The sequence below is a fragment of the Neovison vison genome, chromosome 1 (genome assembly GCF_020171115.1).
Source record: "Neovison vison isolate M4711 chromosome 1, ASM_NN_V1, whole genome shotgun sequence".
Taxonomy (NCBI): domain Eukaryota; kingdom Metazoa; phylum Chordata; class Mammalia; order Carnivora; family Mustelidae; genus Neogale; species Neogale vison.
The window spans coordinates 219,345,995-219,363,891 of NC_058091.1; the positions used below are offsets into that span (position 1 = coordinate 219,345,995).

The 17,897-nt window shown below is 41.5% G+C and overlaps 1 protein-coding gene across 1 annotated transcript; it reads right to left on the reverse strand.

Moving 5' to 3' along the window:
• Window positions 1–1,947: 1,947 nt before the first annotated feature.
• CCNB1 (cyclin B1) lies at window positions 1,948–11,553 on the reverse strand. Its single transcript, XM_044267810.1, has 9 exons — window positions 11,407–11,553; window positions 10,616–10,786; window positions 10,374–10,514; window positions 7,802–7,984; window positions 6,392–6,550; window positions 5,771–6,007; window positions 5,165–5,305; window positions 4,286–4,396; window positions 1,948–3,235 (listed from the first exon to the last, which is right to left on the reverse strand). Exons 1-9 carry the CDS (start codon window positions 11,425–11,427, stop codon window positions 3,128–3,130), a joined length of 1,272 nt encoding a protein of 423 aa, XP_044123745.1. The 5' UTR covers window positions 11,428–11,553; the 3' UTR covers window positions 1,948–3,127.
• Window positions 11,554–17,897: the final 6,344 nt, after the last annotated feature.

Sequence of the window (17,897 nt, forward strand, 5' to 3'; positions counted from 1 at the left end):
AAAGATGTTGAGCTAAAACTATAAAATAAAGGTGGTAGGAATGTAATATCAAAACTGATTCTTTCAAAATACAAAAAAACAAAAACAGAAAACCCTCCACACAAGCCTGGGTAGAAAATAAAAGTATTCAATATCAGGACTGAGAGACAAGATATAACTACACAGCTATGACTTTAAAAATCTAAATGAAAAAAAAAAAATCTAGATGAGATTATTTCCTTTTAATAGAGGGGGGATAATTCCTAAAAAACACCAAACGACAATGAAAACATACCAATTTAAGCAGATCCAGGCCAAATGATTGTAAAGTTTAAATTTTTTAAAGATTTTATTTATTTAAGAGAGTGAGACAGAGATCAAAAGCTGGGGAAGGGGTAGAGGGAGAAGCAGGTGCTCTACTGAGCAGGGAGCCTGATGCAGAACTCAATCGCAGGACCCTGGGATCATGACCTGAGCCGAAGGCAGACGCTTGACCGACTGAGCCACCATGGTACCCAGTTAAGCTAGTTTCAAATGAATTAATAAGGTTTTCATTCAAAGTATGTGATATAAAAATGGAAACCTCTGTAATCCACCCAAAAGCTAGTAAAATACAAGAAAAACTAGAAAACCATACCAACAACAAAAACTAGGTCAGTTTCCCAAGTAAGGTGCAAAAATTTCTAGAAGAAACACATTAAATCTATGTACCATGAGCAAGAATTCATTTGATTTGAATAAACCTCTAATGTGGAATATTATACTATATTAATAATCCTAATAAGCTGAAAAAGTAAATGAATTTCCACAGCCCTGACAATTAACAACTCTAAACAGAAATAGAAAAATACATAAAATAGGAAGACTACTTAAAGCCTAACAACAAGAATATTAAATAATAAAAACACTTGAGATGTCTAATCCAGAAACAAGACAGATTTCTCTATTATGATTATGTTGGAGATTCTAATACAATAAATACCATAAACATTGAAAAAAAAAGTTTTAGATTTAAGTTTTCTACTCCATTAAAAACAAATTGATTTTAAAAAAAAAGTAAAAAAAAATGAGTAAGAATACTGATGCCAGCTAGATAAGAAAAAACTAGCAATAAAAAGATGGGAATTAGGTTCCATTCACAATACAACAAAAAACCACAAACCCAGCAATCAATAAACTTGACAAGAAAAGTGCTTCAATTATAGAATTAAAATTCTAAGTCAAGGGACACCTGGGTGGCTCAGTGGGGTAAAGCCTCTGCCTTCAGCGGGTCATGGTCTCAGGGTCCTGGGATAGAGCCCCGCATCAGGTTCTCTCTGCTCAGTAGGGAGCCTGCTTCCCCCTCCCCCCTACCTGCCTCTCTACTTGTGATCTGTCAAATAAATAAATAAAATCTTTTTTTAAAAAAAAAATCTAAGTCAATTGGAGAGCATGCAACTATCCTTGGAGAAAAAATGCTTCTAAATGGGAAGACAGGTCTATTCAAAACCTCAAAGCTTTTCTATAACTGGACCTAACTTTATAAAGTTCTTAGGTTTGAAATTGCCCCCAAATATCTGATAAATAGTGCTAGCTTCATCTTAGCAGATAACATAATACTTTTATCATATGAAAAAGCAAGTAGAAATAAGTAGATCAGGAAATGATGAGCATTGTTTCAATTCAGGTTGACAAGGATAATTTTGATCATGTAGTATGAACATAAAAGGGCACCTATCTATCAGAGCCCTACCTTATACCATATACAAAAAGTCTGAGGGATTATAAATGGGTAAATTTTAGAATTTTAGAAGATGCTCAGTTTTGAGATGGAGTTGACCTTAGGACTGAAAATCCAAAAGCAACTACAGAAAAAGGAAAAAAAAAAAAAGGAAATTTGATAATACAAAAACTTAAAAGTGTCTGCATGACAAAAAGAGCATAAACAGTCAAAAGACAATGATAAAATGGGAAAACCTCGCATACTGGTAAGTTCAACAAAAATTTATTCAACTAGTCATCAGAATTATAAATTACAACAGCACACTAGATAGATTATTTTTTGCCAAGTTTGTAGAAACTAGAGAATCGTTGCCTTCAGTTCTGACAAGGACACAGAGAAATCCAGCACTTTTGTACACTGCTGAGGACACTGAGAAAGTCATCGGTCTTTCTTTTGCTAAGTATCTGCCAAAATTTAGTATATACATATTCTGGAGAACACAGTGTACAGAAAGGAAAGTATGTTATTTAATGATAATAAAGACATTTGTCTGTAGTAGCAAAGAAAAACAATGTGAAGGTCAACAGCAGAATGAATATACTGTAGTATACCCTTACTATGGAATGTAATGCCCCAATACAGGGAAGGCCTATCCATGTTAAAAGGAATTACTTGTATATAGCATGATTCCATTTCTTAGAAATCCCTATAACAATTTATGTGCGCGTCTGTGTTTATAAAATAGGCATCGAAGGATCTATCCCAAACTGTTGATACCTTCAGCTGGATAGGATTGAGCTGTAGAAGTGGGGGATAAGGAGTAAATCAACTTTTTAAGATACTTTTTTTTGTTTTGAGGATCTACTTTTATTTGATCAACAATGAAAAAGTATGATTAAAATACAAAGTTCTTATTTCTGCAGGTGAAAAAAATGATACAAAAGTTGATAATTTAAGAAATAGTGGTAGAAATAAGAACTTCTTGGAATTATGGCAGCAACCACCGGAAAAGGGAGGGGAGTGTCTAAAGGTGAGGTGGCAGGCTTTTAAGCCGAAAGAAGCTGCATATTCTCCAAGATGACAGGGCTTATAGGGCTGTACATATGCACTACAGAAAGGCTTTAAATGCCTTCATGACCAAAGTAATCCATATTAAGAAAGCGAAAGCCATATACATAAAACAAGAACCACACAAATGATAATTATATATGTAGGTTGGGTCCCAATAAACTGAAAGCACTTTTTATACTCCCCACCATACCTTTAACACAACTTTTAGGTTATCCTCAAGTAGGAAAGTAGCAACATTCGAATGAGTTAAGGTAGAAGTAAAAAGGACCACAAACTTTATTAAAAGTCAGTAAAGATAACATATAGTATGTACAGATGGCACATGGTGCCAATTTTATTTGCAGTTATTATAGTACTCCAACTCATGTTTACAAGTTACACCTTTGCCACAGCCTTGGCTAAATCTTGAACTAGTGCAGAATTCAGCTGTGCCAGAGTGCTGATCTTCGCGTGCTTAGATGTGGCATACTTGTTCTTGATGGTCTGGAAGAGAAAAGCATAGTAGTTAATGAAGTCAAAGAGGAAAACATTGTAAGATCCAGTGATGCAGAAACTCAAAACATCAAATACTTAAAAATATGCTATGCATTGAGGCGCCTGGTTAAGCATCTAACTCTTGGTTTTGGTTCAGGTCATGATCTCAGGGTTGTGAGACCAAGTACGGCACTGGGCTACACACTGGGCATGGAGCCTGGTTAACATTCTCTCTCTCCCATAAAATAAGATGAAATCAGAGATGGAAACAAACTGTAAGAGATTCTGAATTCTAGGAAACAAACTGGGGATTGCTGGAGGGGAGGTGGGTAGGGAAATGCGGAACTAGGTGATGGGTATTAAGAAAGGCACATGATGTAATGAGCCCTGGGTGTTACATGCTACTGATCCATCACTGAATTCAACCTCTGAAACTAATACAATATATATAAATTAACTGAATTTTTTTTTAAGATTTTATTTTTATTTATTTTTTAAGATTTTATTTATTTACTTGACAGAGAGAGACACAGCAAGAGAGGGAACACAAGCAGTGGGGGGTGGGAGAGGGAGAAGCAGGCTTCCTTCTGAGCAGGGAGCCTGACATGGGGTTTGATCCCAGGACTGTGATCATGACCTGAGCGGAAGGCAGACGCTCCAACTGAGCCATCCAGGTGCCCCAAAGATTTTATTTAACAGACAGAGATATCACAAGTAGGCAGAGAGGCAGGCAGAGAGAGTTGGGGAAAGCAGCCTCCCCACAGAGCAGAGAGTCCGATGTGGGGCTCTATCCCAGGACCCTGGGATCAAGACCGGAGCTGAAGGCAGAGGCTTTAACCCACTGAGCCACCCAGGCGCCCCTAAATTAACTGAATTTAAATTAAAAAAAAAAAAATTCTCTCCTTCTGTACCGACCACCACCTCCCATCTCTCACTCACACACACACACAAAATAAAAAAGGAAAAATAAGCCATGCATTTACAGACATGAAATCTTAAGTATTTTCATTCTGTACCCTCCCACATCCCCCGCAACATCTTATAGTATCCCTGACTTACCATGTGCTTTGTAAGTCCACGATTCACCATGACTATATTCTTAGCTAGGTGTTGCATAACACTTAGAAGGGATTCTTCAGTGTATGATAGATAATGCTGTAGAGTTGGTGTCTATGGCAACAAATGCTAATGTTAGAAATGCTCATCAATAATGGTTTTCATAATATTTCTGTATCTTAGTCAAGAGTAGAGTAGGAAGAGATTCCCTAGGACTGATTATAACAAATTTAAGATAAATTTAAGATGCCTTCCTCCTTAAACACTCTTCTTTCATGCTCTCTAGGATCCTGTACTTAAATCTATTATACACATGTGCTCACCTTTGATACCAATATTCTCATGCATGGTTCTATTCCTAGGGCATAGGGTAGCTTATGACACATAGGAGAAATATTTGGTGAATCAATGAGTATGAATGAACTTTCTAGCATGTCATTTCTTTTTTTTTTTTTTCTTAAGATTTTGTTTATTCATTTATTTGAGAGAGAGAGAGCACAAGCAAGCAGAGAGAGAGAGAGGAGGAAGCAGGCTTCCCGCTGAGCAGAGAGCCCGATGCGGGGCTCGATCCCAGGACCCTGAGATCATGACCTGAGCCGAAGGCAGAGGCTTTAACCCACTGAGCCAACCAGGCTCCCCATCTAGCATGTCATTTCACCTGAGTGTCTTCATTTATATCAAAAGATGAAATTAGGTAATGAAGTGGGAGTATCTTATGAACACATGGCAAACAAAATATCACTTTTAATCATTCTCTCAGTAGATGCTATAATTTTAGAAACCATTTGGATAGTCCTTTAATGTAAAAAGTCCAGTATTCATACAAACATCACTTATAATTTAAAAACTCAGGGTAACCTAAGTCTTTGTGACAGAGCTTACCCATTCACCGTTATCAAGAATTTTCAGTGCTAAGCAAAAAGCTCCTGCTGCAATCTGAGAAGGAGGAAAGTGCACCATATCGTAGTCCAACATAGTTAGTTCCATCAGGTATTTGGCCAAAGTATGTTGCTCAACATCAACCTGAAACAAAACCCACAGGTCTCTCAACTTCCATTAGAGAATTCTGTACTGGCAATAAGCAGTATGCCTGTAACTATAATCACAAATGTTTGTCTTTTTTTTTTTTTTTTTATTTGACAGAGATCACAAGGAGGCAGAGAGACAGGCAGAGAGAGAGGCAGAGAGAGAGGAGGAAGCAGGCTCCCTGCTGAGCAGAGAGCCTGACGTGGGGCTCGATCCCAGGACCCTGGGATCATGACCGGAGCCGAAGGCAGAGGCTTTAAACCACTGAGCCACACAGGCGCCCCACAAATGTTTGTCTATTAACTCTCAAATGCAACTCCCCATGGAAGGCCTTAATGAAAATTGGAAACAAGGAACATTATTTCTTCTTCATACAGATTTATAAGTCAGCTGAATTAGATCTGCTTGGTTAGCAATATTTCATCATGTACCATACTAAAGGTTACCAAAGAGAATTTGTACCTCTCCGATCTTAGATGCTCTCCGAAGGAAATGCAGGGGTAGAGGGCGGCCCAGACCAAAATTTAAAGATCTTAGAATCTTCATTTCCATCTGTCTGATTTGGTGCTTAGTATAAGTGTTGTCAGTCACAAAGGCAAAGTCACCAATTTCTGGAGGGTACATTTCTTCATATTTGCTTGCAATAAACATGGCAGTGACACCAACCAGCTGCAGCATCTTCTTGGGCACACAATTATTCTGCAATGGGAATTCCAACTGGATGAACAACTAATACGTACTTGAAAAAGGAGACAAGAGAGCTATGAAGGGGACATGGGAAAAACACTCTCACAGCAAAATCTGAATGCACTACCCCAAAACAGATGTTAGCTGAAAAATACTTTTTTTTTTTTCTTAATTTTATTTACTTGAGAGAAAGAGAGCATGAGCATGGGGGTAGGGTTAGAGGGAGAGGAAGAAGCAGACTCCCCACTAAGCAGGGAGCCCAATGCCAGGCTTGATCCCAGAACCCTAAGATCATGACCTGAGCCGAAGGCAACCAGGCGCCCCTGAAAAAGTCTGTTTCTTATGACTCTGCTAGGACCCTAAAGGGAGAATCCTCAATTACTGAATTATGCTCACCTGCATGAACCGATCAATAATGGAAACAGTCATGTACATGGTCTCCTGAAGTAACCTGAACTTCATCTGAACCTGTACTAGCCAGTCAATAAGGATAGCTCTCATGTTTCCAGTGACTTCACGACCCAGTAGGTATTTTGGTCTGATGGCTTGCTCTTCCTGCAAAAGAATGCTGATTATCCTTTAGAAGCAAGACTCCATATGACATTTCTGTCCACAAATCTTAGTCACCACAGAACAGTAATGGAGAGTTCAGAATCTCTAACAGTCCTCAACTTAATTATTCATACAGTCACTACATAAAGCTGTCACTGAGGAAGAAAGCCAACATTAAATAGGACAGTTTGACAGGTTTTTCATTTTGTACAGATTTCACTATGTTCAACCTACCATCACTGCTACTTACCTACACTCTGTACCCATTTCATCCCAGACAAAGATATCATGCCATCATCTCATCTTTTCACTTATGACTCTAAATCTAGAACCTGAGCTGTGTGAAGCAGAGAAAACTAGCAGCAGCTACTTTCCAGATCAGCTGGAACCTATGTGCTAACCACTCTCCCACTCTAGGATTTAAACCCCCAAAACACCATAGGAAAAAATAATGAACCATCAAGGACCAGCACATGCACCTGCTAAACCCACTCAGCCAAAGTTATAATTTTATTAAAAAGAAAGGAGAAAAAACCCAAAGTGGAAGGCTGGCCCTGGCAAGGAAGTTTCTATAGGACAATCCTCTAGAAAATGGATGCCCAGAGAACGCATTATTAACAAACAACTGGGCAAATCTGGTAGTATACAGCTTGTTAGTATACAGAATGCTTCCTTGAGGTGGAGGACTAATGCCACTAATAGAAAGTTTCAGAAGTGATATGAAATGAAAGAAAACCACAAACTTTGAGTATACCCTCTTGGATACAAAGAACAATTTCCCTGGTATCACATGCACATCAGCCACATTGACGCAAAATGCCTTGTGTTGCTGCTGGTTATAATTTTTCAGCATTTTCTCCATTACCATCCATCTCCTGCCTCTAATCCTCAAACTCTTGAGCCTGGGACTTGCCCACTCCTAACTGTGATAGACATAAATATATCATTCAACCTATGGACATTCGTTAGAGTTACAGTTATTATCCACTGTCACTTTGTACTTTACCTGTTCAAATGGCAAATACAGATGTCCTTGGCTTGGTTAGTGACTTGATTTTTTAGTATATGTACTGCCGAAGCGAGCACAGTGACTTGATTTTTGCCACTCCATGAATGAGAATTTGAAATGGAATCTACTGTAAAGAAATACTGTTCATATCCTGCTTGAATTATAAACTCTCAGTGGAAAAAACGTCTTTAATCAAGCTAAATGGAGTTAAAAAAAAAAAAAAAGATTCTAAAAACAATACAGACCTCAAGTTGTCTCAGATAAGCATAAATATCTTTCACATATTCACTACAAAGGTTTGGATCAGCTCCATCTTCGGCATCCACATCATTCACTGCAAGAATTACATCAGAGAATGCCTGACACAGATATTCTTCTGCAGGGGCACATCCAGATGTTTCCATTGGGCTTGGAGAGGGAGTATCAACCTTAAAACAGAAAGACCTTTTGAAATAATAGCAAAGAGAAGCATACAATCTGGAAATGAAGGCCCAATTATTGGTACTAACTCAAGAGACCAACTGCTAAATAGACATTTAATTCATAATTCATTTCCTTAAAGGAAAAGTATCTTTTTTTCAAATTTATTCAATCTCTCCTTAGGACATGATTAATACAAAAAAAAAGCACAAAGCCAAAACAGACTGAGAGTTTTAAGTTAGCAGAACCCAAACCGATAGGTAAAACAGAGAAAAAGCAAACAAAATCACATTCTAGACTTTCCTCTGAAGGAAATGAGTAAACAATCTGTTTATCAGGATCAGCATCATGTGAAGTCTACCCAAATGAATGACAGTCTTTAGTCTTTATATCAACACATGGACTGCTTCTCACTGCCCAGGAAAACACAAGTTCTGTCCTGACTATTTAGGATTAACAAAGTTCATTACTTTTTTAAAAGTTTTTATTTATTTATTTGTCAGAGAGAGAGAGAGAGCACAAGCAGGGGGGGTGCAGGCAAAGGCAGAGGGAGAAGCAGGCTCTCCACTGAGCAAGGAGCCCGGATATGGGACTCTATCCCAACACCCTGGAATCATGATCTGAGCTTAAGGCAGACGCTTAACCACTCAGGCATCCCTAGTTAGTTATTATTATTAGCCATTTCTTTCAAACTCTAGCTATCCCTTTGTTCAAATATTTATTGGCATTTTCTTCTAGTCAAGCTCTATGCTAGACACTTCCCTTATAGTGTCCTCAAACGGCTTTGAATATAGGAGACAGAAGTAAATGAAATGAGACTGATCCTGGGAACAAGGGTGAGGGTAAGTTAGGCAGTTTCAGGAGTTGATGGTTGAGCTGCTTTGAAGGATGAAAAGGTAACTAAAAGAATGAGAGTTGAGAAGGGCTTTTCTTAGTAAGTGGGAGAGCAAAGTCAAGGATCAGTATGGGACTTTCAAGGAATCCTCATGTAGCCGGTATGGCCAATTAAGAGACACTGCATGCTCCAGGTTTCATATGTTATGTCCAGAATGTCAATACTAAAGCAATAGCCTCAAATCTCTCAAATAAGGAATTGGACTGAAAGACTTTACAGATCATTTTTCTCAACTGGTTTTAACTATTATTTGTTTTCTTTTCTTTCTTTCTTTCTTTTTTTTTTTATAAAGATTTACTTATTTATTTGACAGACAGAGATTACAAGTAGGCAGAGAGGCAGAGAGAGAGAGGGGGAAACAGGCTTCCTGCCGAGCAGAGAGCCCGATGCGGGGCTCGATCCCGGACCCTGGGATTGTGACCTGAGCCGAAGGCAGAGGCTTTAACCCACTGAGCCACCCAGGTGCCCCTATTATTTGTTTTCTAATTTAAAGATGTAATTGTCTTTATTAAGTGATTCGTGAAGTGGGCATCGACCCATCTACCAAGTAGAGATCTCCTTAACTATGTTTTAGTTTACTTTTCTTTTAATATTTTATTTATTTATTTGTTTGTTTGAGAGAGAGCTTGAGTGAGAGAGCACAAGCAGCAGGGGAACAACAGAGGGAGAGGGAGCAGGCTCCTCCCTGAGCAGGGAGCCTGACAAGGGGCTCCATCCCAGGATCCTGGGATCAGGACTTGAGCTGAAGGCAGAGGCTTAACGCACAGAGCCACCCAGGCACCCCCTTAACTACATTTTAAAAATTAGAGCTTCATCAAATGAGCTCATTGTAATTTCAGCAAAGGAGCTCCTTTTAGTGCCCTGTTTCTCCTTTACAGGAGTGGATACACTAATGTAATTGATATTTAATAAGTTCTTAAGTTTTAGTTTTGAGGCTGTTAAACTCATCTACTCTCTGAAAAGCTACATTTTCTTTCCCTGTTACACCTTTATCTATTCCACTGTTACAGGGTTATTAATTACTCAGTGGCCACATTAGGGAGTAAAAGGATTCAAGATAATCTGTGTCAGTCAAGGAATTTTGGTCTGATGGCATGTACCAAAGACTGCAAATCTTCAGTCCATGCAGCTCTCACTTAATACCATTCACAGGGGGGAAAGGGCAGTGTAACAAAATGCTGAAGAGCCTAGATTCTGCAGCCATATGGCCTGGGTTTACATCCACAGATGCCCCTGATGAGATGGACGACTCTAGAAAAATTACTTAACACTTCTCAAAGCCTTATCTAAAGGGTAGAGGTAATAATACAAGAGAGAGAGTCCATGTGAAGAATATGCCACTTAAAAGCCCTTCAAATGCAGAGTGGAGACTACCTCCTGCCAAGTACTCTATAAACATTACTAGTATCACTATTTGTTCGAATGCTATTATCCCAGGGGTTATTAAACGAGGGGAAAGAGACACCCAACAGACCGGATGGAGAAAGGCAAAGTAAGTTTACCAAAATAGGCTCAGGCGAAAGTTTTTCTTCTTTAACGGGCTCAGGTTCTGGCTCAGGTTCTGGCACAGGCTCGGGTGCCTTCTCCAGAGGTTTAGGTAATTTTTTAGCAATAACTTTTCCAGGAACCAAAGTTTTTGCTTCCTGTGGATGAAAGGACGGGAAATGAAATGTTTCTCCACCACAGGTCCTTGTTGTAGGGCAGACTCTTACGGAGAGAGAAGTCGGCTCAGGAAGATAGTTACCTTTTTCAGAGGCAATTTGGCCTGTGGTTGTTCGCTGACTTTGTTACCAATGTCTCCGAGGGCTGTTCTCGGCCTCAGCCCGGGCTTGGAGGCCGCAGTCGTGGCCAGAGGCACGCGCTTTGCGCCCGCCATGCTGATCTTCGCCTTATTTTCCACATTAACTTTTGCGTTCTGAAAGAACCAAGACCGCTTTGAGAGCCGGCCCGCCCACGTTAGAGTTAAGTCAAGGGTCGGGGAAGGTGGGGCGGGGCAAGAGAGAGGCTTCTCAGAATAAACGCTGGCTGCAAAAAATGGGTTCCCAAGGGACACTGGGGTTCCAGGATCTACGCTTCGGCTGTGACAAGCCCATTTATTTCTTCCCAGAACCTCCTCCCTCCCCTATTGAGGGGCTGCCTGTTTAGTCCCTGGCGACTCTGAAATATTTTAATTTACATTTGAAAGGAAATCGGAAAAGCCTCCAACCGCAGGCACCTTCTCTCCGGGAAGGGGGTTCCGCGGCTGGTGGGAGCTCACTCAGGGGCCCTCTACCATGTTTTAAAAGAGGTTTCCCGTCGACCCTCCACCGCCCTCCCTCCTCGCGCCGAACACCTATCCCAGAACAGCCCCGTTCTCTTCCTCTCTCCCTCGGACTCCCAAAGGCCCCCACCGTGCCAGGGGCCCACCGATCCCCCCATCCTCCTTCCCAAACCGCTGCCCTAGTCCACTCCGGGAGTGTTGAGCGGGGCGGGAGGGAGGGCTCCGGTAGAGGACAGAGGACGAGAAGCCACGCAGCGCCGCCCGCAGCAGCTCACCCTGGTGACCCGGAGCGCCATGGCTTCTTCTTCACCAGGCAGCAGCTCAGTGGGGAGAAGCAGAGCTCGGGAGTCACCAACCAGCCGGGGACCTGAACCCGGCGCAGCTCAACAGCCGTTCCTCCGCAGCACGCCGGGAGGAGCCGGGCCCGGCCGCAGGTTTAAACCCCGCACTGCTCCCTCCTTATTGGTCTGTTTGTGGCACTCGCTCCCTTCCCATTGGCAGAGGCCGGTTCCTCCGAGAATGCGTTTCCCGGGCGACCCCGCGGAGACGTTCGAGAGCGGGCGGGGCCAGGCCTTCGCTCCTGGGCAGCTGCGCTGCCACCTGGAGAGGAGAGCTGGAGGTGCGCCGCCCACCTGGAAGGGAGAGCTTGGGCGCCGGGGGAGCTAACCTGGAGGACGGCTGGTGTCCCTACCATGAGTGACAGTGGAGCAGCCTGATTTTGAGACCTGAGAAGCAGTTCCGGCTCTAGTCCCACTTACTGTCACACACTTTCCTTTTTGCGGCGGCATGTGGTACATTTCCATTTCATTATCCAGCAGCCCTCTAGGTGAAGGACCTGAAGCTGAGAGAGGTTTTGAGTGACTTTCCCAGAGCTACAAATTAGTAAATGGGAAATAAACTTCGGTTATTTTTTGGATCCCTGATGTTTTCACAACACTAATTGTCTCTTAAGAATATTGTCAATTTTACGGTGCCTGGGTGGCTCAGTGGGTTAAAGCCTTTGCCTTCGGCTCAGATCTTGGTCCCAGGGTCCTGGGATCGAGCCCCATATCGGGCTCTCTGCTCAGTAGGGAGCCCGCTTCCCTCTCTCTCTCCCTCTGCTGCCTCTCTTGCCTACTTGTGATCTCTGTCAAATAAAATCTTAAAAAAAAAAAAAAAAGAATATTGTCAATTTCTTAATTTGCCAGATTACTTTAATCGAATTTCTTCCAAAAGCCAATCTTTTGTTTTAGCTTTGTATTTGAAAATAATTTCGGGGCGCCTGGGTGACTCAGTCAGTTAAACAGCTGCCTTTGCTCATGATCCCAGCCTCCTGGGATCGAGCCCCATGTTGGGCTCCCTGCTCAGTGGAAAACCTGTTTCTCCCTCTCCCTCTGCCTGCCTCTCTGTCTACTTGTGTTCTGTCTGTCAAATAAATAAAATCTTAAGAAAAAAAAAAGAATTTCAAATTTAGGGAAGTTGCAAACACAAATATTACAAGGAACACATGTATACCTTTTGCCCAGATTCAAGTATACTTAACATATTACCTCATTTGCTTTATCATTTACTTCTCTCCTTCTGTATGAAGATCTATGTCTAACTGTACATAAAATTTTTCTTCCTAAATATGGGAGGGTAAATTATATATATTTATGGCCCTTGATCCCTTCTTTGGTGTGTATTTCCTAAGGAAAAGGTATATTCTCCTACATAACCATAATAGTTATTAGCTTCTTAACTTCATATTATTAAATATTTCATGCAGTCTAGTTTATCTTTCAGTTTTGTCAGTTGATCTAGTAAGGTCCCTTATAGTATTTTCCCTACTCCAGGACGGGATGCAGTCTAGGGCAAGATGTTACATTTAGCTTCCTTTAATCTGGAATACTTCCCTTATATTCTCCTACAATGCACAGGATAGCTCCCACCCTCCCAAGTACATGCCAATAATTAACCAGCCCAAAATATCAATATTCTGGAGGTGCCAAATTTGAGAAATCTTGCCAACTATGTACATGCCTATAGACTCATTTCTATTCAGTATACTAGTTTTTTTTTTTTAAGATTTTATTTATTTCTCAGAGTGAGCACAGGCAGAGCACAGGCAGACAGAGTGGCAGGCAGAGGCAGAGGAAGAAGCAGGCTTCCTGCTGAGCAAAGAGCCCGATGCGGCACTCCATCCCAGTACCCTGAGATCATGACCTGAGCTGAAGGCAGAGGCCTAACCCACCGAGCCACCCAGGCGTCCCACAGTATACTAGTTTTATGTTTAACTAGCCTAAGTATCATGGATCACCTTCTTTCTTTATGATACTTAAAAATTGGGGCACCTGGGTGGCTCAGTGGGTTAAGCATCTGCCTTTGGCTCACGTCATGACCCCAGGGTCCAGGGATCTAGCTCCACATCAGGCTCCACACTCAGTGGAGAGCCTGCTTGTCTCTCTCTCACTGCTGCTCCCCCTGCTTGTGTTCTCTCTTTCTTTCTCTCTCTCTCTGTCAGATAAATAAATAAATCTTTAAAAAAACAAAGCAAAACAAAACCTTGTGTGACTTTCTCCTCAGAGAACTGTTCAATGTGAAGTCAATGAACTCAATGTTCTCTCCTCTGGCCAAGTTAATAGGGCTGACTACATGCCAGGCCCTGTTCTAAGTGCTAGGAATACAGCTCTGAATGAAACAGAGAAGATCTTCACTTTCACAAACCTTATATTCCAGCAGGAGAAAAGAGAAATGAAACAAGTAAACAAGTAAGTGAAGTTAAAAAAAAAAAAGAAAGAAAGAAAGAAAAAGGCCAGATACTAGTCAGGGCTAGGCAGAGAATGAAAAGAAGTGATGTAGAGTAACGTGGTGCTCAGAGATAATCTAAGAAGGTGATGTTAACTCCTAGGTTAAGCTGAGGCGTAAATGACAAGAAAGAAACATTCTAGATAGAGGATATAGCCTGTGAAAACCCAGTGATAGGAATGAGTTTGTCATGTTCAGAAAAGCCAGTATGGCTAGAGTATAGGGGACAGAGTAGAAGTGAGTTTGAAGAAATTGGAAAGAATAAATTTATACAAGTCCTTGTAAACCCAGGGGTTTGAGTCTGGGCTATGTAAGTACCTTGGAAGGCTTTGGAGGGTTTCAAGCCAAGGTGTGGCCATAATCCATCTTTCAAAAAGATTACCTTAGTTACTGTAGAGAGAATGTATATAGGTGGGAAGGAGGAGGAAGGAGAAGAGCAGCCAGAGTAGCTATAAGAGGCTATTGTAACTGGCCAGGCGAAGGATGATGGCTTGGATGGTGCTAGGAGCGCTACATAGAAAGGGATGGCTTCTGGATAAATTTTGGAGGTAGATTTGCTGGGTCTTGAGGGCTTGCCTACTTGGGAGTGAGAGAAAATGGAATCAAAGATAACTCCCAGGTTTGGGCCTGAGTCACTGAAACAGAAAGACTTAGAGATGAGCAGCTTTTAGTGGGTAGCAGGTTATGGGCAGGAGATTAAGAATTCTGCTGTATTTGGAATGTTTAAAGATAGGCAGGAGAAGAGGTCCACTAGACAGACTCAGGGTGCGAGCTAGATGGCTGTAGATGGTATTTAAATCCTGACATGGAAGAGATCATCTAGAGAAGGAATGTAAAGAAGCCTACATGCCAGGAGCAAGCCCTGGGGGCCTCCGTATTTAAAGATTGAACAAAATGGCAGAAGCCAGTTAAGAAAATTGGGCAATAAGATCAGAGAGGCAGGAGATCAAACAGTGATGTCTCAGAGAAGAGAAGGTGATGGATGTTTCACTGAGGGATCAGTAATTTACCGGGACAGACTAAATATACATATTGTCTATTTCTTCCCAAAGACAGTAAAGGGATTTTTTTTTTAAAGGTTTTATTTATTTATTTGACAGACACAGATCACACGTAGGCAGAGAGGCAGGCAGAGAGAGAGAGAGAGAGAGAGAGGAAAGCAGGCTCTCCGCTCAGCAGAGCGCCCAATGCGGGACTCGATCCCAGGACCCTGGGATCATGACCTGAGCCGAAGGCAGCGGCTTAACCCACTGAGCCACCCAGGCGCCCCGATAGTAAAGAGATTTTAAAAAAATGCACAACTCTCAAAATAAAATAATAAAAATAAATAAATAAAAAATGCACAACTCTCAAGGATAGGTGAGGATACACTAAAGACATTTTGGAAGAAGAAAAGCCAATTGAAAAGTAGTGATAGAAGGAGATGTCTGCTCAAGAAAGTTGAAATCTAAGCTGGCAATGGAAAACTAAGAATCAAACTGATTCCGGCTTTAGACTCCAGCAGTTTCATGAATTGGAGTAAACAGGAGCCTACAAAATTGATGGTATAGGTGGAGTTGCAAACAGAATTTGTTGCTTCTCTCCTGTTCATCTGGGTCCAGAGAGGGTGCAGCCTCTTTCCGGTCCTAGCCATATATATATTAAACTAGAAGTTTATATTCAGGGCTGCTGAACTAAAGGAGCTCTGGATTCAGACACCAGGCAAGCTGAAAGAGGAGGAAATAAAATTATTCGATACCAAACGGTAAATCCTTCAATTCCTTTCTTCCACTCAGTCCCCTAAATGCAGGTAGCTGAACTTATATCCTCCAAAACAAGATAAGGGCAGGCTTCTCTGGAAATGGACCAGCCCCAGAGAAAAGTCTCAAACATACTGATGGTTAGGGTATCCAAAGAAATGGTTTGATCACCAGGAGGGCAAAGCTTACTACTTGACCAACTTGCACACTGACTCTGAACTTCTTCTTCTACTTCTTCTTCTTCTTTTTTTTTTTAAGATTTTAGTATTTATTTGTGAGAGAGAGAGAGAGCACAAGCAGGATGAGCAGCAGGCAGAGAAAGAAGCAGGCTCCCCACTGAGCAAGGAGCCAGTTGAGGGAATTGATCCCAGGACCCTGAGACCTGAGCTGAAGGCAGATGCTTAACCATCCAGCCACCCAGGCATCCTGTGAACCTGAACTTCTAATCAACATTTTAGTGTCTAATTTGTAACTATTAATAGCCAGCCAGTGAGCACCAGACATTTGAAGAAATGCTCCAACTGGAAAGAAAGAGACCAAAACAAAAAAAAAGAAACTTTAAGTGAAAAAGCTAAAAATGAAAATGACTTACCACTCATATCATTAGAAAAATAAAAGTAATGCATCCACAAGTAACTTGATAAAAGAGAGCTTGGAATTTAAAAATATTACAGCAAAAATTAAAAATGCCATAGGTTTTAAAGGAAAGGTCAGAAAAAAAGATAAAAAGACAAAAAAGATAAAAGATAAAAAAAGATAAAAAGACAAAGATGTAAACTACAGAAAACCTTAGAAAATTAGAAATCACAAGGAGGCAGAACAGCAGGCAGAGGGAGAGAGGGAGAAGCAGGCTCCCTGCTGAGCAGAGAGCCCAAGTGGGGCTGGATCCCAAGACCCTGAGATCATGACCTGAGCCAAAGGCAGAGGCTTAACCCACTGAGCCACCCAGGTGCCCTGGAATTAGATTTTCTTTCTTTCTTTCTTTTTTAAGATTTTATTTATTTGACAGAGAGAGAGAAATCACAAGTAGGCAGAGAGGCAGGCAGAGAAAGGAGGAAGAAGGCTCCCCACGGAGCAGAGAGCCCAACATGGGGCTCGATCCCAGGACCCTGGGATCATGCCCTGAGCTGAAGGCAGAGGCTTTAACCCACTGAGCCACCCAGGTGCCCCTGGAATTAGATTTTCAATAGCAATGTTGAAAGCTAGAAGATTCTAGGGAAGATGATTTTCAATTTATAATTCTGTACCCAGCCAAACCATCAAACAACCATCACATAGAATAAAGGCATTTTCAGATTTATAACATCTTAAAAATTATCTCCTGTGTACCTTTCTTAAAAAATTATTGGTGTGTCTTCCAAAACAAGGATGAAAATAAAAAGAGTTCGATGTGGAATCTAAAATACAGTAGTTCCAAAAAAAATAAAATAAAATAAAATAAAATACAGTAGTTCCAACACAGCAGAAAAGCAAAAGAAATTCCCAAGACTTATAGGATCCCAGGCTGGCTCTTTACAGTAGGCCTCGGGGTGTCTAGATGGCTTCCTCACTTAAGCATTGGACTTTTGATTTTGACTCAGGTCTTGATCTGGGGGTTGCGGGATGGAGCCCCGCATAAGGCTCCAAGCTCAGTGTGGAGTCTGCTTGGGATCCTCTCTTCCACTACCTCTGCTCCTGCCCCCGCTTGCGTGTGCACATGTGCTATCTCTCTTTCTCAAAAAATAAATAAATAAAATATTCCATTAGGGGCGCCTGGGTGGCTCAGTGGATTAAGCCGCTGCCTTCCGCTCAGGTCATGATCCCAGTGTCCTGGGATTGAGCCCCGCATCGGGCTCTCTGCTCAGCAGGGAGCCTGCTTCCCCTTCTATCTCTGCCTGACTCTCTGCCTACTTGTGATCTCTCTCTCTGTCAAATAAATAAATAAAATCTTAAAAAAAAAAAAAAAAAAAAAGTCTCTGCCTTCGGCTCAAGTCATGCTCTCAGGGTCCTGGAATCGAGCCCCGCATCGGGCTCTGCTTATCGGAGATCCTGCTTCCCCTTCTCTCTCTCTGCCTGCCTCTGCCTACTTGTGATCTCTCTCTCTCTCTCTGTCAAATAAATAAATAAAATCTTAAAAAAAAAATTCCATTAGGCCTAGAGATCAATCAGGGCATGGTGGAGAACAAGAATACTGAGCTCTAACTGGGACAACTCCAGGCAAAAAAAAAAAAAAAAAAAAGATATATCACCTGATGTATTTGAACATACTAAGCAGAGATTTA